The following is a 22,344-nucleotide window of genomic DNA, read 5'->3' on the forward strand; positions in this document are numbered from 1 at the left end:
AGGAAGGTCACTGCCTGTTTCAAGGACTGGTCAGTGGGTTGTTGTCAGGGAATTTAATTTTTCTTCTGCCCTTGTTTCCTACATTGCTCTCACACTGGCTTGCCCCTCTCTGCCCTGCCCTGTGGTGTTCCCTCCTAAGTAGCTCCAGTACCATCCCACCCCTGCCCTCCCCTCCCCTCCCCTCCCCTTCCCACAGTCCACTTGGAGCCCCTTCACCATTGCAGTAGGCTCCTGGCTCCCTCCAGCTCCCCAGTACCCCTGTAATCTTTTCAAAATGCAGATCTAATTATGTCATACTGTCACCCCCTGGCCCTAGCCTACTCCCCCTCCCTTAAACACCCTCGCCCAGCCCAGATGAAAAATACCTCCCAAGCTTCACGTGCCCTCTGATCCCTCTTGTCCCCAAGTAAGCCCCCTCCCCTCACTGCCACCCACCCCTCTGGTAACACGAAACCTGCCAAATGCTCCCTAGCAAGGCCTCCTTTCTCCAGAGAGCTGGGGGAAAAAAAATGCCTGGGAAAGCCACGAATGAGGCCTGCTGATGCCCGTTTTAGTAAGTAATACGTCACTGGTACCCAGGCGAGGTCACTGGTTGACTACTGCCTTTGACCATCTTGGTAGGGCTGAGTAGTTGTGATACAGACTTTATGGCCTACAAAGCTGAAAATATTTATGTTCCGGCTCTTTGCAGAAGGAGCACACATCCTTCTACCTCAGCCAAACCGCTCAGGGTCTGTAGTCTCCACTCTGGTCCACATTCTTGTTTCACGGCTCAGAGCCCTCTCCTCCCGAGCGAGGGAATTATTGGCTCCTCCGCTGATCGTGGCTGTCCCTCCCCCACTGATCTTTAAGCTGTAGACCGATGTCCTCATCTCTAATACCCTGTAAGTAGCCTGTGAGGCTTGGTTCACTATCAGACCAGCCTTTGCCCTTAGTTTGGTGCCAAGTTGGGGCTGTTTCCACCCAGCAGCGGTCGCCGCCCCGTGTCTGGAATGGGCGAAAGGTGTGCCTTTGCCTTTGTAAAGGGGGATACAGGGTATCGCCGACACCCGCACATGGTCAGGATGACCGCTTTCGGAAAACGAGGGGTGAGGACACTTGGGGATCTGGAAATGGATGTTCAACTGGCCATCCCAGTATTCCTTGGAAAGTCTCTGTGTCCCCACAGGGGCTGAAGGTGTCGGGTTAAAGCCCTGCTCCCTGTTCTGAAGAGAAGATTCACGGCAGCCACCGTACTCTTCGGTTTTGACTGGGGGGACACTTTATTGATTATATAAAAATCTAATAGGAAAGGGAAATCTGTGCATAGGTGAGGGCAGTAAAGGAGCAGACAAAGGTCCATCAAATCGGGTACTTCAGACATCCAGCCTCTCACCGGCTAGGGCAGCCCTGTGGGGACAGCCAGGCCGGAGTCCCCAGGAAAGGCCTGGGCAGAGCGTCCTCCCCTCGGCGAGAATTCCAACTGACTGTGCCCATAAGGGCCATATTTATAGGGCACATAACTATTTATAGGGCACATGATGGGGGTCTGAAGTTAAACACTGTTTGCCTACGGGCAGTTTGGAAAGCTGCATTTCTATGTTATGTCTTTACGTCTCCCGGGAGCCTGGGTTAGAGGTGCTCACCTCCCCTCCCGGATTCCGTTCCAGGGGCCCGGCCCTGCCTGGAGCTGGAGGGTCTTGGTGTCCAGACCAGAAGGGCCAGTTGTGACCTGGAGGTCAGCTAATGTCAATGAACCGGGCTCCCAAGGTCACTGATGCAGCATGAGTCTCACGGACAACATGCACGACACATCACAGAAACCTCCACACAAAACACTCTCCCGGCTCTCACCTTCCTACCCCCAACTGTACCCTCACCGTCCACCAGCCCCCTGAGGCCTGTGGAGGAAGGGCCCTGCCGCACTTGGGTCTGGACCTCGTCCGTCCCCTGTGGGCACGACCCCGTCTTTCATCATCTTTTCCCATTGTTGACAGGCTCCCATCACCCAACCCTCCTGATCTGGCACCTCTTGCCTTTGCCTCTGCACCCCCGTTTCCTGCCACCCTTCCCACCAGGCTTTCTGAAAAGCCTCATCTGTACCCACAGATCCCACCTTCAGTGCGTCCTAGTAGCTGCTGCTGCCTCCGCGGCTCCATCCCTGATCTGCTCACCGCTCCAGTCCCCGTCTCGTGGTCTCCTGGTTGGCTGCTCCCCCCTTCACGAGACTTTTTTTTTCTCTTGGCTTCTATGTTGCCAGTTTTGCGAGCGCCTGCCTTCTTGTCCGTCAGTCTGTCCTCCCCTTCCCCTCTACGTCTTCTTCCCAGGTGGTCTCATCTAGTCCTCTTGATGTGGTTTTGGACTATAGGCGAGGTTCAGTGGGGTGAGGTCCGGAGCCCATGACCAAGAAAAAATGCTTAATACTTCTTTGGTGCAAAATGGTGGTTTTATTAAAGCACAGGTAACAGGACCCAAGGGCAGAAAGCCACTGCCGGTGGGGGGAGGCAACTTTTGAGGAACGGCCCATTATATACTTGGGACTTGGGAGTTGGCGGAACTAAGGAAAAGGGAGGTTTCAAAAGAATTTTCATATGCCGAAGAGGACCTACCATATAACAGAGGCTTCGCCATTGTCAAGTTAAGGTCCTTTACCCCTCTAGCAAGGCATTAACAAGATACTTGGGGGATTCCTGGAAGAATGTCCTACAAAAGCCACCCAGGAGTGGGGGTGGGGGTTCCTGTAGGGTGTCAGCTCATGCTTTGTCTTCAGCTCGCCTACTGCTGGCTCCTTGCCTGGCTTTCAGCGCCAGTGACACTCAGATCTCCCTCCCCGCCCTGGTGTATCCAACTGCCCCCAGGGGCCTCAAGGTGGGGAGGGGGTGGGGAGCTCAATGATGCAGGTTTGAGAATATAGATAAGGGCCAGCAAGGGGGGGAGGGGGTGGGGAGCTCAGTGATGCAGGTTTGAGAATATAGATAAGGCCCAGTGGGGTGGGGTTTGGAGCCTCCAGCCAAGAAAGAATTCTCAAGACTTTGAAGCAAGACTTTGAAGCAAGGGGACAGGACCCCAGGGCAGAAAGAGCTGCCCTGGAGTTGTGAGGAGCAATTGGTTTTGTACTGTGGGATTGGGGGACCTAAGGCTAGGGGAGGTTTTCCGAAGAACTTTCATGTGCTGAAATGGACCAGATACTGGAGGCTTTGACATTGTCAAGTTAAAGTTGTTTTCCCCTCTGGCAAGGCATTAACAATAAGATAGTTGAAAGTTCCCTGGAAGAATGTCACACGTGTCCCACCCAGGCGTATGGGGGAGGGGTGGTTTGCAGGGTGTCAACCTCACGCTTTGCCTTCAGCCAGCCTTCTGCTCCCTCATCATCAACAAGGCAGCAGGGAGGAGGTCACGGATTCCCAGCACCCAGCGTTGGGCTGAGGGCAGCAGCCTCTTCCTGGGCTCCTCAGTTTTACCCTTGACTCCAGACCCGTTTGTACACAGGGATGAGAACAACCTTTTCATAGACATATACCAGATCAGACTGTTCTCTGCTTAAAAGCTCCAGCGCCTTCTCCAGTGCACTTGGAATCAATCCAGATGCCTTAGCTTGACAGGGACCGCCCTGCAGAATCCGGCTACCAACTCTCTCCCCAGACTCCTCGCATCCTTTCACTCCCTCAACGCCAGACATCAGCCCGCCAGACTTCCTTCTGCCTCTTGGACACTCCAGGCCTATGTCCGGTAGGGCCTGTTCACTGTGACCTTGGCCTGGAATGTGCTTTCTCCTCAGGGTTCCTAGGGCATGTCTGGCTCCTCCTCGTCCTTCAGATCCCAAGTTCACTGACATCATGCCAGCGAGGCGGGTCCTGACCGCCCAGCTACTCTTATCATCATGCGGCCACTGACTGTCCTGTAGGGCGCTTCTCACAGGCAGCTCTTCCCCTGGCGGACTTATGGGTTGTTTAGTGTCTGGCTCTACCAGGATGTCAACTCCAGGAGGACAGGGCCCCTTTTCTCACTGTTCTAGCTCCAGCTCCTAGGACAGACCTAGCACAGACACTCAACACATACCAATTGACCTCACGCATGGGACCATCTGTATGAAGTCTTGGTCCCACACTCAGCATATGAGGGTGGTCTCCTTACAAGTGTCCGTCCCCAAGAAGTGGAGACAAAGCGGGCACTGCAGAGGGCTAGCTGTCACTCGGAGACCAAGATCACAATATCACTGAACGTTTCTGCACTGCCTGTCACCGCCGTGCAAAACAAAATGTAGTTTCTTTGTACTGAAATAACATAAAATCCCCCTGAGAGTTATTTCAGAAACCCGGCTCAAGATTCAGTTTTCTGCCCCAGAAATAGAAATAATCAAAAGCTTTCCAACTGTGAAATCTGCTAAAGTCTTACTGGGTGAACCAGGATGGACGGGTGGAATTCCATGGTGAGGACAGAGCCTCTCTCTTATTTTTAGCAGACTCACTTTCTCATCTGCTCACAGAAATAGCTGTCTGTGTTCAAAATATGTTTTTCAATGGCAACAATCTGTCTAAGAGTCCGCAGTTCTAAGCTGCTTTAAGTCTGACCTGTGCTCTGTCCTTTTCTTATCTAGTGTTGGGGGGTTCTGCCGAGTGGGAATGACAAAGCTTCTAATGGTATATCGGGCTTCTGCTACGGGGCCCGGCTATAAATACGGGCTTCTGCCTTTTAGAGGTGGGGTCATTCATTCAGTTAACAAATATTAGAGAAGATCGGCAAAGACAGTCTTTAGAAGGAACAGTCATTGTTAGATTTCTTACCTGCAATCAATGGGATCGCCTCCAGGAAGAAACGTATTCAAGGAAAATGGTGGCGCACTGCTCCCCAGGGAGGGCCAGCTCATTAGTTTCAGAAGCCATGCCACGGAGAACGATGCCCAAGTCGTCCCATCTCTGCCCAGGGACGCTGCTGGGCCCCGACCAGTGTTCCTGGGGAGTGGGAGCTGCAGGCTCCACTCTGCTCTCCTGTCAGCAGTCATCCCGGAACTGGAGTCTCCATGGCGCTGTCTCATCCCTTTGCTCATTTATACCTCAAAGTGTCAGGCAGGTGCGGTGCATCCGAAGGGTAGACCGTAGGTGAAATGTCTGCATCCCAGCCACAGAAGCAGCTGGGGGAGCAGCGTAAGTCTTTCACCCCGGGGCATGGATCTTGTGTATATGGAGAAGGAAGGGCACACATGTGACAGGTAACATCACCAGAAAGAGCACTTGGAGCTGAGAACCAAAGATGAGGAGTCAGCCATTAAAAGAATGAATGGAAGAATCTTTCAGAAAAAAGGGAACAGTATGTGCAAAGGCCCTGAGGTGAGAAACAAAAACAAAAACAAAAAACCTTGAGATATTCAAGGAACAGAGAGAAGGCCAACGACACTGTCATTAGCCCATGTAGGAAAGGGGCAGGAGTTGAGGCTGGGAAAGTAGCAGGGACCAGGTCCTGTACAGCTGGGAGGGTCATAGTAAGGAATATGGATATAATTTTAGTGCTGCAGAAATCCATTAAAACAGGGAGACAACACCCTCCGATTCATATTTTTACAAGATCACACTTGTCTTCTGAATATGGAGAATGTAACAGAAGGGGACAGACGACCAGTTAGGCTTTTGTGGTTGTCTCAGGAAGAGAAAGTGACAGCAGGTGGTAAGAGTGAAGACTTGAAGTGTGTTTTGGAGCCAGATCTTTCAACAGGTGCTAACCCACTGGCTTTGAGAATGGGGAGGAGGGGCAGGGAAGGAAAGGAGGGAGACAAGGAGGATTCCCTGGGCTGTGGCTTAGGCATCTGAATGGTGCCCTTTTACTCAGAGGAAGAGGGGAGATAAGGTTACCAAGAGTTAAGGTTTGAACTTGCTTTGACACACATGTGAGAAGTTATGGACGCAGATATCACCTAGGTAGTTGAGTCTATAAGACTAGGCTTTGGAGAGGAGGTCTGGATTAAAGAACGAACAAGTCCTACCAAAGTGGTCTATATCGGTGACAAAATATGGGAGCTAGGAGTGAAAGACCACCACGGAGCCGTAGGTGAAGATGGGAAAACAGACTACTTGATTCTGGAAGATCTAAATTTCCCTCCAGGTGATACCACCTCTCAGTTGTACAGCTTTCAACAAAACCGAGCCTCTGTGTTCTTAACCTGCAAGATGAACATCACGACTGATACTCATTCTTGCAGATTGAGTCCAACGACAAGAAATGCCCAGGATTTTTCAGTCGGGTCCTGTCGGAACGTCTGCTCACTTTAACCAGTTTTCCCGAGTTGTAGAGCATGGGTACAGTAACCGTTGTTAAGAGGAATGACCCCAACTCCTCCGGCTCATGCCCATACCTGCTAATACCTGCAAAGCCCACTGCCCTCCCAGATACTTCTGGGCAGCCCCAGATTGAATCCCACATTGGCTCAAAACCAGGCTCCCTGGCCATCCTGTCCCATCACAGCTGAGCCCTCAGCACAGGGGATCTGAGCAGCGGGGTGAGCACGTGGGGCAGAAGGGTTCCCTCTCCTCTGGGCCATGGTGGGGAGGGGATCCCAGGGCAGTCTCAGCTTACCCCCCACCCACACAGTAGTCACCTTGCTCATAGCTCGGACCTGGTCACTGGTCACAACCCAAGAGACTAAATGGGGAAGTGTCTGCTCTAGGCCTTCCAACACCCTTGCAAGCAGGTAATTATTATTTTTATTTGAGAAAGGAAGCTGTAGACTCAGAGGCGGACAACTTGGCCCAGGCCACGCAGCTGACCTCTACCGACATGGGGACTGCCCCACTGCCTCTCCAACAGACTTGGAACCTGGGCCCTGCCCAGAGGAGCTCCCCGTTGAGCCACAGGAGAGAGCAGGAAATAAGACAGTTACGCTGTGGGGTGCGAAGTCTCACCTATTTCTTAGGTGATGTAAGTTGGGGTTGGGTGAGTGACAGAGACTCAAAATGACAGTGGTTCAAACTAGGTTCAAACTTGCCAATCCAATAGGATTGGAGTCTGTTGAAGTGCTTCCTCGAGCCAGGAGCATTTTCTCTCTCTCACATCCCAGGACCCATTTCTACGCTCTAAAAAATCAGTAGCCGTCGGACAGCTGGCTGCATGGACACGGGAAGTCCTCGCAGCGTGCCTCCCATTCAAATACCGTATTTCTATAAAAGCGAAGTGGCAGTTGCGGCTGGTGGACTGCTTGTCTGCCGTGTGCTGGGCCATCTGTTCAACATCGCCCAATGCTTCCTCCTCCTTAAAGACAGAACAGAAGCGTCTTCTCTCCTTGGAAGCCCTCCAGCTCCCCCCAAGACAGAATCTTGGGTGTTCCCCACCCTGGCTTCCGATGATACTCTGCTTCTACGGCTGTGGCAGACTGTTGTCCCCCAATATCGGAGAGCATTGGCTGCCATCTTGGACTCTAAGAACAAGGCTCCTGTCTTAGGAATGTGGTAACCACGAGCTGGGAGAAGTCAGAGTCCCTAAGGATTTGTCACCGCCGAAATACCATATTAGCCCCGCAGTGCGTACCTTCAGAATATTCTGTGGGAGGGAAATCTCTACCTAGTTTGAACCACGGTCATTTTGAGTCTCTGTCACTCACCCAACCCCAACTTACATCACCTCCCTAAGACATAGGTGAGACTTCCCACCCCTCAGCGTAACTGTCTTACTTCCTGCTCTCTCCTGTGGCTCAACGGGGAGCTCCTCTGGGCAGGGCCCAGGTTCCAGGGTGCGCCCAGTGGCAGACCCAGCGGTAGCCGCTCAGTGAAACGTCTCCTGAGGGAGGTGGGGTGTGGGGGTGTGTGAGCTATGGCAGCAGTGCTCACACGACACTTCCCATGAGCTTTGCACGCACGTGCTGACTTCATCCTCCTAGGCACCCAGGGGGAAACCAAGACCACCGAGAGGTTCAGGGATTTGTCCAAGGTTAGCAGCTATTTTGAGGGACGGGGGCTGGAATGGGCACCCCGGCCTGCTCCGTCCCTAGGACGTGCGTTTTCCACATCAGCCACCTCTTGGCCATGCTCCCGGGTTGGAGGGCTGCGTACTGGTCTCCCTCCACGTGTTCTGTCTCTAAGAGCAATGAGATGTGTCGAGGAAATTTCATATGCTCTGTATTCCTCTCAGAACTGGTTTTATGACATTTTTTCTTTTTTTTTCCCTCCTCCCCTGGAGTCAGTCTCCTGGTCTAAGTTCAGCCACTGAGAAAGACTCTTCGGCCAAGAAGAATTCAGCAGATACACCCCAAACCCAGAATGCCACAAAAGGTACATTAACTACCTAAAAAGGAAATGTAGGCATTTGACGTAGTTATGATCTCCCAAGACGTAGGTGCGTGAGTTTGTTCAAACATAGTTTGCCACCCTAGTTTACACCTATAGTTCTAGCCTGGGGCCTCGGCACCAAGTAATGTCTGAGGAGAGGACAGAATTATTTTTCAGGGGGTGCCTGAGTGGCTCAGTCCGTTGAGCATCTGCCTTCAGCTCAGGTCATGATCCCTGAGCCCTGGGATCGAGTCCCCTGCTGGGCTCCCTGCTCTGCGGGGAAACTACCTCTCCCTCTGCCTCTGCCTCCCTCCCTCTCTGTCTCTCATGAATAGGTAAATAAATAAGCTCTTTAAAAAAAAAAAAAAGAATTATTTTTCAGTTCAACAAGCACGGATTAAGTTCCACTTTGATGATGAGTTTCGCATAGTGCTAATATGTGGGGAAGAGAGGTTGTTAGCAATGGAAGAAGAAAACCTAAGACATGATTACTGCCCCCTCCGCCCCTCACCCCCTCCGCCCTCCACGGTGCCTTCAGAAACCAGCATTTATTGAGGTAGGAACTGATTTGCGGAAGGAGACTGAGTGACTACACAGAGAGGCCAATGCCTTTGAAATAAAAGTTCGCTACTCACAGTTCTGCTAGAAACAGAGGCCCAGTGCACCACACAGAGCCATGAGGGAAGCACCTGGGTCCATCAGGAGGCAGAACGGAGCAAGGGGAAGGCATAGGCCATGGCCTTTTCCAGAATTTCTTTACAAAAGATAGGGCGCGTAAGGGCAACAGGTTAGGGTTAGCTAGTTGGAGTGTTTCTGCTGGGCTTTGGGGCATATGGGCCGTCCCTAGTTGTCTGGCACCCGGTCTCTGGGTGATAAACCTGCAGGTGTATGTGACAGTTAGAGAAGTAGGTGGCCCAGAGCATGGGCTCTGGGTCATAGAGGAGACATGAACAACTTTGGCCATTAGTTTTGCCCTGTAACTACAGGATGCCAAATAGACGAACACAGAACCTGAGGGAACAAAGAACGGGAACTCCTAAATATCATTCTAGACAATTGCGTACGTGTCATCATTATTTCAAAAAAATTAAACAATCCTTTTTGGAGAAATGAAGGCTCAGAGTATGTGAATTATATTTCAGAGTATGTGAATTATATTTCAATCAAGCTGTTATTAAAACAACAACAACAGGGGCACCTGGGTGGCTCAGTGGGTTGATTGAGCTGCTGCCTTCGGCTCAGGTCATGATCTCAGGGTCCTGGGATCGAGCCCCGCATCTGCCTCAGCATCCCTGCTGAGCAGAGAGCCTGCTTCCCCCTCTCTCTCTGCCTACTTGTGATCTCTCTCTCTGTCAAGTAAATAAATAAAATCTTTAAAACAAAAACAAAGGCCAATTATATATTCAGTTCATGAAGACCCATGAGTCAAAGAGGAAGTATCAAAGGGACTTAGAAAATATTTTGAACTGAATGCAAATGAGACCTTTTTTTTTTCTAACATGAGCAGTTAATGCTGTGGATTTCCCTCTGCACACTGAGGCCTTTCACAAATGTTTTGGATGCAGTCTTTTAATTTTTATTCAGTTCAGATTCTTTCCACTTTGTAGCGATTATGAAGAGTGCTGCTGTGGGCCTCCATGTACAAGATTTTGTGTGCCGTATGTTTTCATTTCTCTTGGGTATATGTAAACCAAGGGGTGCACTTGCTAGGTCCTATGGTGACATTTTAAGGAACTGCCAAACTGTCCTCCAGAGTGATCATCTTACACAGTTAGAAGCATGTAAGAGGAGAAAAATCGTCTATTATATGTGCTGTATATAACCACATATATATACACTATTTATATTATATATATTTGCTGTGTATATTATATACTTACTATATATGACCAAATATTTATAGTTTCTATTGTTTTCCCATTCTTCTTTTTTTTTCCTTCAAGATTTTTATTTTTAAGTAATCTCTGCACCCAATGTGGGGCTCGAACTCACAACCGTGAGATCAGGCGTCACATGCTCCAACAAATGACCCAGCCAGGCACCCATACTGTTTTTTCATTATTCTTAAAGTTCCAGGTTTTTCTTGGGTACCATTTTCCTTCTACTTGGAAAAAAAATTAAAAAAAAAAACAAAACAACTTTACAATAGGTCTGCTGGCCATGAATCCCTTTTGTTTTCTTCCATCTGAGAATGTCTTTATTTTGTCTTCATCTTTTCTTTAAGGTTTTATTTATTTATTTGGCACAGAGAGAGAGAGAGAGAGAGAGCACAAGCAGGCGGAGCTGCAGGCAGAGGGAGGGGGAGAAGCAGGCTCCCACTGAGCAGAGCTGGTCCCTGGGATCATGACCAGAGCCAAAGGCAGATGCTTAAATGACTGAGCCATCCAGGCGCCCCTTCACCTTAATTCTTGAAGGATATTTTTTCCAGATATTCTAGGTCAGCAGTTCTTTTCTTTCAGGCCTTTAAAATGTTCCACAGCCATCTGGCCTTGATGGTCTGATGAGAAAACCCAGGCATTTACATGGTCATTTCCCTTTTTTGTAATGCATTTTTCTCTGGCTACCCTCAAGATACTGTCTTTGTCTTGGTCTTCCAGCTAGTTGATTACAGTGTGTATGGGTGTGGGTTTCTTTGGATTTGACTTGTCTGGAGTTTGTAGAACTTCTTCAACCTGTACTTTTCTGTCTTTTGCCAAAATTGGAAAAGCTTTCAGACATTATTTCTTTGAATAATTTTTTTTTTGTACCACACTCTTTCTCCTTTTTTTTTTTTCCAAGATTTTATTTATTTATTTGACAGAGAGAGAGAGATCACAAGTAGGCAGAGAGGCAGGCAGGGACAGAGAGAGGGGGGAAGCAGGCTCCCTGCTGAGCAGAGAGCCCGATGCAGGGCTCGATCCCAGGACCCTGAGATCATGACCTGAGCCGAAGGCAGAGGCTTCACCCACTGAGCCACCCAGGTGCCCCTCTTTCTCCTTTCTTTATGGGACTTTGATGACACAGATATTACACCCGTTGATATTGTCCCGTAGGTCCGTGAGGCCCTGTTCATTCTTTCCAGTCTTTCTGTCTCCACATTATTCAGATTGTGTGGTGTAATAAAAATATAGGTTTGGTCTTTGTCCCCAGTTCCTAACACAGAGTTCCTAAAACCCTCAGAGTTTCCCAAGTGATGGGAGTGTCTTTTGTTATTTATAAAGAACATCTTTCAACCACACCTGAGTATATGCTAACAAAATGAGTCAGGTTGGGGCTCCAGGCGGGTTCAGGTTGGGCTATCATTACCAGAAAGACTAGACAGGAGTAGAGGATAGGAACTTTCAGCCCCACCCCCTTCAACCTCTAGGGTGGAGAGAAGGACTGGACACTGAGTTATGAAAACTCTTCAGGGGCGCCTGGGTGGCTCAGTGGGTTGAGCCTCTGCCTTTGGCTCAGGTCATGGTCTCAGGGTCCTGGGATCAAGTCCTGCATCGGGCTCTCTGCTCACCCTCTCTCTGCCTGCCTCTCTACCTACTTGTGATCTTTCTCTCTGTCTAATAAATAAATAAAATCTTAAAAAAAACAAACAAACCCCGTCTTCAACAGTGTGGTTTGGTGAACTTCCAGGTTGCTGGGTGCATCAGCAGGCTGGGAATGTGGTTCCACACTGAGGACGGCGCGGAGCTTCCACCCCCATACCTTGCCCTATGTATCTCTTCCATCTTTCTGAGCTGCCCATTTTCTAAAAGATTTTATTCATTATTAGAGAGTGAGTGAGCGAACACAAACAGGGGGAGTGGCAGAGGGCAAGGGAGAAGTAGACTCCCTGTGGAGCAGGGAGCCGGACGTGGGGCTTGATCCCAGGACCCCGGGATCATGACCTGAGCCAAAGGCAGATATTTAACCGACTGAGTCACCACCCAGGCACCCCTCTGAGCTTCATTTTTTATAGTAAACCAGTGATAGTAAATACAGCACTTTCCTGATTCTGTGAGTCATCCTAGTGAATTATCAAACTTGAGAATGGGTCATAGGAACCCCCAAATTTGTAATAGGCTGGATAGAACTGTGGGTTACTGGGCATCCCATTTGAGACTGGTGCCACAAGTGGAGACGGTTTTGTCAGACCGAGTTTTTTAACTTGTATGATCTGAGGCTAACTCAGATTTGGTAGATTTGGAACTCAACTGAATGGAGACCCAGTTTATATCAGAGAATTGGAGAATTGGTGTAGAAGAACCACACATGTGGTATCAGAAAATCACACAAATTGGTAATTTCTCTTTTTAAAAAAAATTTTAAGTTAAAATTCAATTAATTAACATACAATGAATTATTAGTTTCAGAGGTAGAGGTCAGTGATTCATCAGTCTTATATAATACCCCGTGCTCCTTACATCATGTGTCCTCCTTCATGTCCATCACCCAGTTACCACATCCCCCCACCCCTCTTCCCTCCAGCAACCCTCAGTTTTCCTATATTAAGAGTCTCTTACGGTTTGTCTCCTTCCCTGATGTCTTCTTGTTTTATTTTTTCCTCTCTTCCCCTATGATCCTGCTTTGTTTCTTCAATTCCACATATGAAATCACATGATAATTGTCTTTCTCCAATGAACTTCTTCCCCTTAGCACAATACCTTCTAGTTCCATCCACATTGTTGCAAATGGCAAGATTTCATTTTTTTGGTGGCTGAGTAGTATTTCATTGCATATATATACCACATCTTCTTTATCCATACATCTGTTGATGGACATCTGGGCTCTTTACATAGTTGGGCTGTTGTGGACACTGCTGCTATAAACATTGGGGTGCAGGTACCCCTTTGGAGCACTACATTTGTATATTTGGGGTAAATACCCAGTAGTGCAATTTCTGGGTCATAGGGTAGCTCTATTTTCAACTTTCTGAGGGACCTCCATACTGTTTTCCAGAGTGGCTGCACCAGCTTGCATTCCCATCAACAGTGTGAGAGGGTTCTCCTTTCTCCGCATCCTTGCCAATATCTGTTGTTTCCTGACTTGTTAATTTTAGCCATTCTGACTGGTGTGAGGTGATATTTCATTGCGGCTTTGTTTTGTATTTCCCTGATGCCGAGTGATGTGGAGCATTTTTTCATGTGCCTCTTGGCCACTTGGATGTCTTCTTTGGAGAAATGTCTGTTCATGTCTTCTGCCCATTTCTTGATTAGATTATTTGTTCTTTGGGTGTTGAGTTTGGTAAGTTCGTTATAGATATTGGATACTAGCCCTTCATCTGATAAGACATTTGCAATTATATTCTCCCATTCTGTCAGTTGTCTTTTGGTTTTGTCTACTATTTCTTTTGCTGTGCCAAAGATTTTGATCTTGATGTAGTCCCACTGGTTCATTTTTGCCTTTCTTTCCCTTGCCTTTGGAAATGTGTCTAGCAAGAAGTTGCTATGGGCAAAGTCACAGAGGTTGCTGCCTGTGTTCTCTTCTAGGACTTTGATGGATTTGCTCTCTCACATTTAGGTCTTTCATCCATTTGAGTCTGTTTTTGTGCATGCTGTAAGGAAATGGTCCACTTTCATTCTTCTGCATGTGGCTGTCCAATTTTCCCAACACCATTTGTTGGAAACTGTCTTTTTTCCATTGGACATTCTTTCCTGCTTTGTTGAAGGCAAATTGGATAATTTCTGTTGATCTATCTTCAAGTTCATTGTCTCTTTCCTCTGTCACCTCAGTTCTGCTATTGCTCCCACCTGGTGATTTTTTTTTTCAATTGTTTTATTTTTCAGTTGTAACATTTCTATTTGGTTCCCTGTCATAGCTTCTTCTACCCTACTGAGACTTACTGCTTTTTTCTATTTGTTTCAAAGTGTTCGCCCTTACTTCTTACAGCATTGTTATAGTGAATGATTTATAGTCTTCATCTGATTGTTTCAACAGTGCCCCTTTGCCTTTGTTTTTGAAGATAGTTTGCTGGGTGCAGACGTCTACCTCCGTGCTTTGATGATTTCATTCTACTGTGTTATGCCTTCTCTTGTTACTATTGAGAACTCTGCAGTCATTCTGATTGTTATCCCTTTATAGATGATCTGTTGTTTCTCTTGGCCCATCTTTAAGATAGTCTATTTACCTTTTCCCACTAAAGAGCCATAATTTTGTGCAAGAGTTGGATCTTTTTTTTTTTTTTAAGAGTTGGATCTTTTACCCTGAACACTCTTCCTGATTCTGCTTAGCACTTATTTATTTATTTATTTATTTCTAAAATTTTTGTCTGTTTGTTTGTTTTGAGTACATTCTTCACCCAACATGGGGCTTGAATTCACGGCCCTGAGATCAAGAGTCTCATGCTCTGCTGACGAAGCCAGCTAGGTGTACCTCGGCATAGCATTTTTGAGGCCATCAAGCCTCTTCTTCCTTATTCTGTGGCCACTTGTAGAGATTTCCGTGCATGGCCTTGAGTTGGTCTTACCCTTATTATTACATGCTTTTTTTTTTCCTCACTCAACTGTGAGTTCCTTGAATATAATCTACTTTCAGCACTGAGCACAGGCCTGACACATAGTAGATGCTCAGTAGATGTTTACTGGATGGATGGATAGATGGATGGACAGATAAGTAGAAGGACAAATGTGTGGCCACAGGTGTATATCTGGCTAAAATGCAAGTGAAATTGCATGAATTTACCTGACCTACTTCTTCTAGCACCTCCCAATGATCTGAATACACACAGGCATTTTCACACTAATAGAAAGCTGATATCTGCGATACATGCTTTCCCATCACAGCTGAAAAGCTACAGTGAGCTCTTTCCTGTTAACATTGTATTGACAGAGCATCCTGGTCAGACTCTGGTCTTGAGGAAAGCTGCAAAACTAGTCAAGAGGATATCAGAAGCAAGAGAACTTGAGAACATGCTTCCTAAGCAGGTGAGCACATGATTGGAAATTTAATGGTAGAGATGATATAAGATCTGGGAGATCTGGTGAGAAAAGCCAGCTCTGTGAAGATATCAGGGTAAGAAATGGGGTATTTCTTTTTTTTTTTTTGTAAACTTTTTTTTTTTTTTAAGATTATTTACTTATTTATTTGACAGAGAGATCTCAAGTAGGCAGAGAGGCAGGCAGAGAGAGAAGGGGAAGCAGGCTCCCTGCCGAGCAGAGAGCCCGATGTGGGGCTCGATCCCAGGACCCTGAGATCATGACCTGAGCTGAAGGCAGAGGCCCAACCCACTGAGCCACCCAGGCACCCCTAAAGTTTTTTTTTTATTTTAAGATTTTATTTATTCGAGAGAGAGAGAATGAGAGAGAGAGAGGAGAGAGGTCAGCGGGTGAAGCAGACTCCCCGTCGAACAGGGAGTCTGATGCGGGACTCTCCCAGGACTCCAGGATCATGACCCAAGCCGAAGGCAGTCGCCCAACCAACTGAGCCACCCAGGCGCCCCTAGAACTGGGGTATTTCTGATTATAGACTAGGGTGATATAGTCAGGAAATCTAAGGGTAATTCCTAGGTGAGGTAGGTACTAGTTAGTTGAGTGAGCATTTCATCTGGATTTCTCCAGGGATCTAAGTTACCCGCTTGGAATTCGGGAGCCTTGGTGTATTGAAAAGAGGGCACTGAGCCTCAGTTTCCTACTTGAGAAAATGGGACGATAATTCCTAGGTCATGGTGTTCTTATGAGGTTTACCTAAGGTAGTGATGATAATTAATAAGTAATGATCACTTACTATATGTCAGATATTAAGCTAAACCTATATGTGCGGTATATTTTATTTTCCTGTCTCAGTTCTCGGGATAATTATACTCCTGCTCTTCTTTAGCTTATTAGTGAGGGAAGTGATGCTCAGAGTATTATCCAAATTCACAAAGCAAGTAAGTGACAAAGCCAAGACTCGCAGGCAAACCCGTCTGACTCTAAGCTTGAGCTTTTCGTCTCTGAGCTTTGCCACTAGCAAAGTCCCCAGAACTTGAAAGGCCCTGGGTTAATGTGTGTTCTCCTCCCCACCCCTAACGCCCCCACAAACCTCTGCGGATGGTAGTTTACATCGATGGCACCTTCTGAGTTCTTGAACTTTCTTCATTTCTCCATAGTTTACCTCCGCCTCTTTCCCCTCAGCATTTAGGAGTGAAATTTTGAGAAGCAGCGGGACATGCTGGGAAAGACAGTCATGGGTTCAAATCCCAGTGCCGCATCTCATCAACTGTGTTACTTAAGCAGGTGGTTTAACTTTTCTGACCTTATTCTGTAAAATGGGGGAAACAGGGGTGCCTGGGTGGCTCAGTCAGTGAAGCATTTGTCTTTGGCTCAGGATCTCAGGGTCCTAGGACTGAGCCACACATCGGGCTCCCTGAGCCACACATCAGGCTCCCTGCTCCCCCGGGAGTCTGCTTCTCCCTCTGCCCCTTCCCCCACCTGCTCTTCCATGCCAGACCCTATGCCCCCTACACAGAGGCAAAGGCTATTTTCCCATATATCCTTGTAGAAATGGCTGACGGATGTCAAGGGATATAAACACTTTTTTAAATACACAAACTGTAATGGAATAGACATGATTTTGCACTTTGGTTTTTCAACCTAACGCATTATAGCTAATGCTTACTGAGTGCGTAGTGTATAACAAACATTGTTCTAAACCCATCTTATATATTAACTCATTTAATCCTCCCATAACCCTATGAAAAAATTCATTTTAATGTACAATTTAGTGGCTTTTTAATTTCCTCACAAGGTTATACAATCATCACCACTATCTAATTCTAGAACATTTTTATTGCCCCCCCAAAAGAAATTGTATACTCATTAGCAGTCATTTCCTAGTGACCTCTCCTCCAAGCCTCTGCAACCACCCATCTACTTTTCTATCTGTAGAGATCTGCCTACTCTGGACATGTCATATAAGTGGAATCATACAATATGTGGTCCTCTGTGATGGATTTCTTTTGCTCAGCATTATGTTTTCAAGGTTTGTCCATTAATGGCATCTATCCGTACTTCATTTCTTTTTTTGACTGAATAACATTCCATATATGAATAATCCGCATTTTAAAAAAAGATTTTATTTATTTATTTATTGACACAGAGACAGTGAGAGAGGGAACAGAAGGAGAGGGAGAGAGAGAGAGAGAAGCAGGCCTCTCGCCGAGCAGGGAGCCCGATGCGGGACTCAATCCCAGGACCCTGAGATCATGACCTGAGCCGAAGGCAGTGGCTTAACCCACTGAGCTACCCAGGCACCCCAGCAAATGCACTATTTTACACTCTCACCATCAACGTGTGAGGGGTTTGTTTTCTCCATACCCTTGCCAATACTTCTTTTCCATTCTTTCATGACCATTATCCCAGTTGGCATCAAGATGTATTTCACTGTGGTTTGACTTTCACTTCCCTACTGGCTAGTGAGTGATACTGACCATCTTTTCATGTGTTTATTGGCAGTTGTCTATCTTCCTTGGAGAAATGTTTATTCCAATCTATTGCCTTTTTTTAAAAAACATTTTATTTTATTTGATAGAGAGAGACCTAGGGAGAGAGGGAGCACAAACATGGGGAGTGGGAAAGGGAGAAGGAGATGCAGGCTCCTCGCCAAGCAGAGAGCCCGATGTGGGGCTCGATCCCGGGACCCCAGAGATCATGACCTGAGCTCAAGGCAGACGCCTAACGACTGAGCCACCCAGACATCCCTATTACCCATTTTTAGATCGAGTTGATGGAACCAGAATTTTAACTTGAGCAGTCTGACTCCAGATCCTATACTCTAAATCAGACTCTGTTCTGACTTCAGTGTATCTTGTGTAATGTTCCGTATGAGAGCACCTGGAGATCCATCACACGCTGTCTTCATGTTTACACCTGTGTTCCATAGTTCATTAACCATTTCCTAGCAGTAGACATTTGGTGCTTCCAGTCTTTGCTCTTATAAATACTGCCGCCTTGAACATCTTAGTGTTTGTGTGTTTCTTGGCTCACATGAACAAATACACGTGTAGGAAACATTCCTAGGAGTGGAATTGCTAAATCAAAGTACATCTTGATTTGCTCTCCAGTGAAGTTGTGCCAATTTATATTCCCACCAGCAGCATGCAAGAGATCTTCCATGTACCGTTGCCAGTGTCGTGCATTATCAAATTTTTTGTTGCTATTCTCATGAGGGGGAAATGGTACTTTTTATTGTTTCAGTATTAATGCTTTAATTATGAAAGGAGTTAAGTCTTTTTTTTTTTAAGATTTTGTTTATTAATTAGAGAGAGAGAGAAAGCACAAGCGAGGAAGGTGGGGAAGGCATCCCGTGGGGCTCAATCATATATATATGACTTTGGAACTTATATTTCTGTGAAGTGCCTGCGTCTTTTGTTTTGAGTTTTTTACGAAGTAGAAATATTTCAACTTCGGAGGTTGAGGTTCTTAGTCTTCTGCTCATTATTCATTTGTAGAAGCTCAATTCTTAGTCATATGTTTGGCAAAAACATTTACTATTTAATCGTTTTACTTTATGGTATTTTTCTATGAGAAAATTATAATTTTTTTTACAGTCACATTTATCCGTCTTCTCACTTATGGCTTCTCAATTTCATGTGTTACTAAGAAAGATATTTACCACTCTAAGATGATATGAAATATTCTCCCAACTTCTTCTACAATATTTTTGTTATCACCTGTTCACAATGCAGAAACTTTACTCACATAACCAGATGTCACGGGGGGTCACTGCTTCTTTGAATTTAGCTAAACATTGGCTCAAGCATTTGCTGTATGTATATTTGTTTGAAGCCCAGTCCTCTCCCCATGGGTCTGTGAACTCTGGGAGCTTGTGTTTTTCCTGGCACTGAGCTCCTCTTCTGTCCCGGATGTGCTCTGCTCATACCACATCGCCCAAAGATAGAGCTCACCTCTTCCCTACATTTTTGCAAAACTGCCCACACAGGCCTGTGTGTGTGTTGTGTGGATAGAAGGTATTACTAGGTTTAAAGAGGTGGGAAGAAGGGGGACCCTATCACAGTGCTGCCGAGAACAGTCATGTGAGTTACCCCTCTTAGAGACCCTGCAGTTGCCCAGCTGGTCAGACCCCATCCCTAGCCTTCTCCACTTCTCTTTCTTCTCTTTCTCGCATCTCCAACTCCCGCTCATTTCTGACTCAGAGCAGCGTAGCCCTCCTCTGCCTTTGGCTCTAAGCTTCTCACCAAGTGGCTAATTGACGTGTGTTCCTGAGCAAGAGCAGTCCCCTTGCTGTGGGAAACAAAGGCAAAAGAACAAAATTAAATTTCCTTACTGCCTACAGCCCAGTGACCAATCCTTGAGACAGGCGGAGTGACCTTCCTCTGGGAGCTCAGCTGCCTCGATACTCAATACTTTGCTAAGGGCAAAGGCGATCTTAGCCCGACCCCCAGGATCCTGTGAGTCTAACATGTAAAAATTCCTTTGGAAATTTCCTTTATCTCTAGCCCCAAGATAGCATGTTGGCAATCATCCTCCAAGCATATGGCCCACTGATATACATCTGAAGGGGTTCAGGACTAGGGTTTCACTAGACAGTAATAAATGACCTTTTCCTAACAACAGCTCACCTGTCAAGGTCCTGGAAACCTCGCTTCCAAAATTCCTCACAGACCTACGCTATCCCTAACACCGCTCCAAACTTGAAAGCGTATAATCCGCCACTCCTCATGACCCCAATGCCTCTCTTTCTGCCCACGCGTCCTGTCATAAATAAAAGCACCTTTTTAATAAAGGTGCTTTAATAAAACCACCTTTTTGCACCAAAGATGTCTCAAGAATTCTTTCTTGGCTGTAGGCTCCAAACCCCAACATTTTCTACATCACCCTCCCTGCGTGGTAAATTCTGGTACCAGCTAAGACAGGTTTTTTTACATCCCAGTAACAAGAGGAATGGAAGGGGACCTCGGTATCTGGAGAAAGACATTAATATCAAAAAACCTGCAGACCAGGGAACAGTAGAGCCTTTGGCTTAGCACCAGGAGCAAGGAAAGGACTCTCATCTGCACCTCCCTTTGAAGTTGTTCTCAACCCAGACATCCAACTTTAGGGCTCCCTCACTTCCCTAGACCTCAAAGGATTTTCTTACTTTCTTGCAAGCTCCTCCATTCACTGAAAAGGACTTTAAGGGGCACCTGGGTGGCTCAGTGGGTTAAGCCTCTGCCTTCGGCTCAGGTCATGATCTCAGGCTCCTGGGATCGAGCCCCGCATCAGGCTCTCTGCTCAGCAGGGAACCTGCTTCCTCCTCTCTCTCTGCCTGCCTCTCTGCCTGCTTGTGATCTCTGTCAAACAAATAAATACAATCTTTTTTTAAAAAAATATATATATTTTTTGACAGACAGAGATCCCAATTAGACAGAGAGGCAGGCAGAGAGAGAGAGGGAAGCAGGCTCCCCGCCGAGCAGAGAAGCCCCATGCGGGGCTCGATCCCAGGACCCTGGGATCATGACCGGAGCCGAAGGCAGAGGCTTTAACCCACTGAGCCACCCAGGAGCCCCAATAAATAAAATCTTAAAAAAAAAAGAAAAGAAAAGGACTTTAAGGGACGCTTGGGTGGCTCAGTGGGTTGGGTGTCTGTCTTCGGCTCAGGTCATGATCCTGGGGTCCTGGGATGGAGCCCGGCATCAGGCTTCTCTGCTCAGCAGGGAGTCCCCTTTTCCCTCTCCCTCTGCTTGCCACTCTGCCTGCTTGTGTTTGTGCATGCTCTCTCTCTCTCTGTGTCAAATAAATAAATAAATGGAATCTTTAAACAAAAGAAAAGGATTTTTAAAATAGTTACTAGCATTTTTTATGTTTTATCATGAGTTTAGAGCATCCCATTAAAATTTTGAATGTATATACCTATGACCTAGCAATTCCATTTCAGATAATCTACCCCGTAGAAATGTTCATATGTAGGGGTGCCTAGGTGACTTAGGGGGTTAAGCCTCCGCCTTCGGCTCAGGTCATGATCCCAGGGTCCTGGGATCGAGCCCCGCATCGGGCTCTCTGCTCAATGGGGAGCCTGCTTCCTTTCTTCTCTCTCTGCCGGCCTCTCTGCCTACTTGGGATCTCTGTCTGTCAAATAAATATATAAAATCTTTAAAAAAAAAAAAAAGAACAAAAAAGAAATGTTCATATGTGGCCATCCATTACATTAACCTGGACTGGGGGAAAAAGAAAAAAAAAAAAACAACAAAACTTAAATTTCCGTAGATAAAAAAGTAAATGGTGAAATGTCCATAATATGGATACTGCTGCTAATAAAAACAATGAGAGGGGTTTTTTGTTTGTTTGCTTGCTTGCTTTTGGGTGTTTTTTTTTTTCTTTTTTTTAAGGTACAAACAGGCACTCTTATTATAGCACAGGGACAGGACCCGTGGGCAGAAAGAGCTGCACGGAGATTGTGAAGAGTGACTCATTACATACTTTTTAAGTTTTGTGGGGGAGAGGGTAGAGATAACAGAAGTCTCTAAAGGGATTTCTGCATGTTAAAGAAAGCTCACAGGATCCTGGAGCTCTGGGGTTGTCAAGCTAAGGCTGCTTTTAGTCTCTCACAAAACTTGACATTGAGGCAGCTGTGAGTTTCTTGAGGACTGTCACGCTCTGCTTGTCTCAGGTGTTTTATCAGTGGGCTGCAAGTTATAAGGAAATTTAATTTTTTAAATTTAATTTTATCTGCATTCCTCTTGCCTTTATTCTCATCATTCCCCCCCACCCCCCGAACAATGTTGACCCTTAAATCTTTTAAGGTTGCCGAGGGCGGCGGAAGGTCTTACCTTCTGTAACTGCTTCCTGCTGAAGAGGGGCGTAGAGATGTCCCTACCTCTGGTCAACACTGGTCAGTTGGGGAATTTATTTAGAGAGGGATTTCAAAGGGCAGAGGGAGCCAAATCCAAGGTAGACAACATATATGCATCCAATGAGACAGATGTATAACTTCTGATAGGAAAGAAGTCAGTTGACAATGACTAAAGTTCATAAATCAAGAGAATATTACAGGTAACGTATTTAGCTACTGGTGAGTGGAAAATAAGTACCAAGACATTATGTAGAGTATGATTCCATTTTTATTTTTGAAATATATTTTTGGTATAAAATCGGTATGTGCAAACAAGAAGGCTTGGAAGGATATCCAGAAAAGTGTTCATAGTATTTATTCTTAGCCCTGCAAGTGGGGATGAGGAAGACTTTTG

General features: G+C 46.5%; 1 protein-coding gene across 1 annotated transcript in view; it reads left to right on the top strand.

Moving 5' to 3' along the window:
• FAM227A (family with sequence similarity 227 member A) overlaps window positions 1–22,344 on the top strand; it is a gene marked incomplete at both ends in the record, with an annotated part of 75,009 nt that overhangs the window by 25,814 nt on the left and 26,851 nt on the right. The window contains 3 exons of the mRNA XM_080810189.1: window positions 2,750–2,847; window positions 8,147–8,234; window positions 15,012–15,106. Coding sequence (XP_080666315.1) covers window positions 2,750–2,847; window positions 8,147–8,234; window positions 15,012–15,106 — 281 coding nt within the window. The remainder of the gene's footprint in view (window positions 1–2,749; window positions 2,848–8,146; window positions 8,235–15,011; window positions 15,107–22,344) is intronic.

The sequence above is a fragment of the Martes martes genome (genome assembly GCF_963455335.1).
Source record: "Martes martes genome assembly, chromosome: 8".
In the NCBI taxonomy this organism is placed as follows: domain Eukaryota; kingdom Metazoa; phylum Chordata; class Mammalia; order Carnivora; family Mustelidae; genus Martes; species Martes martes.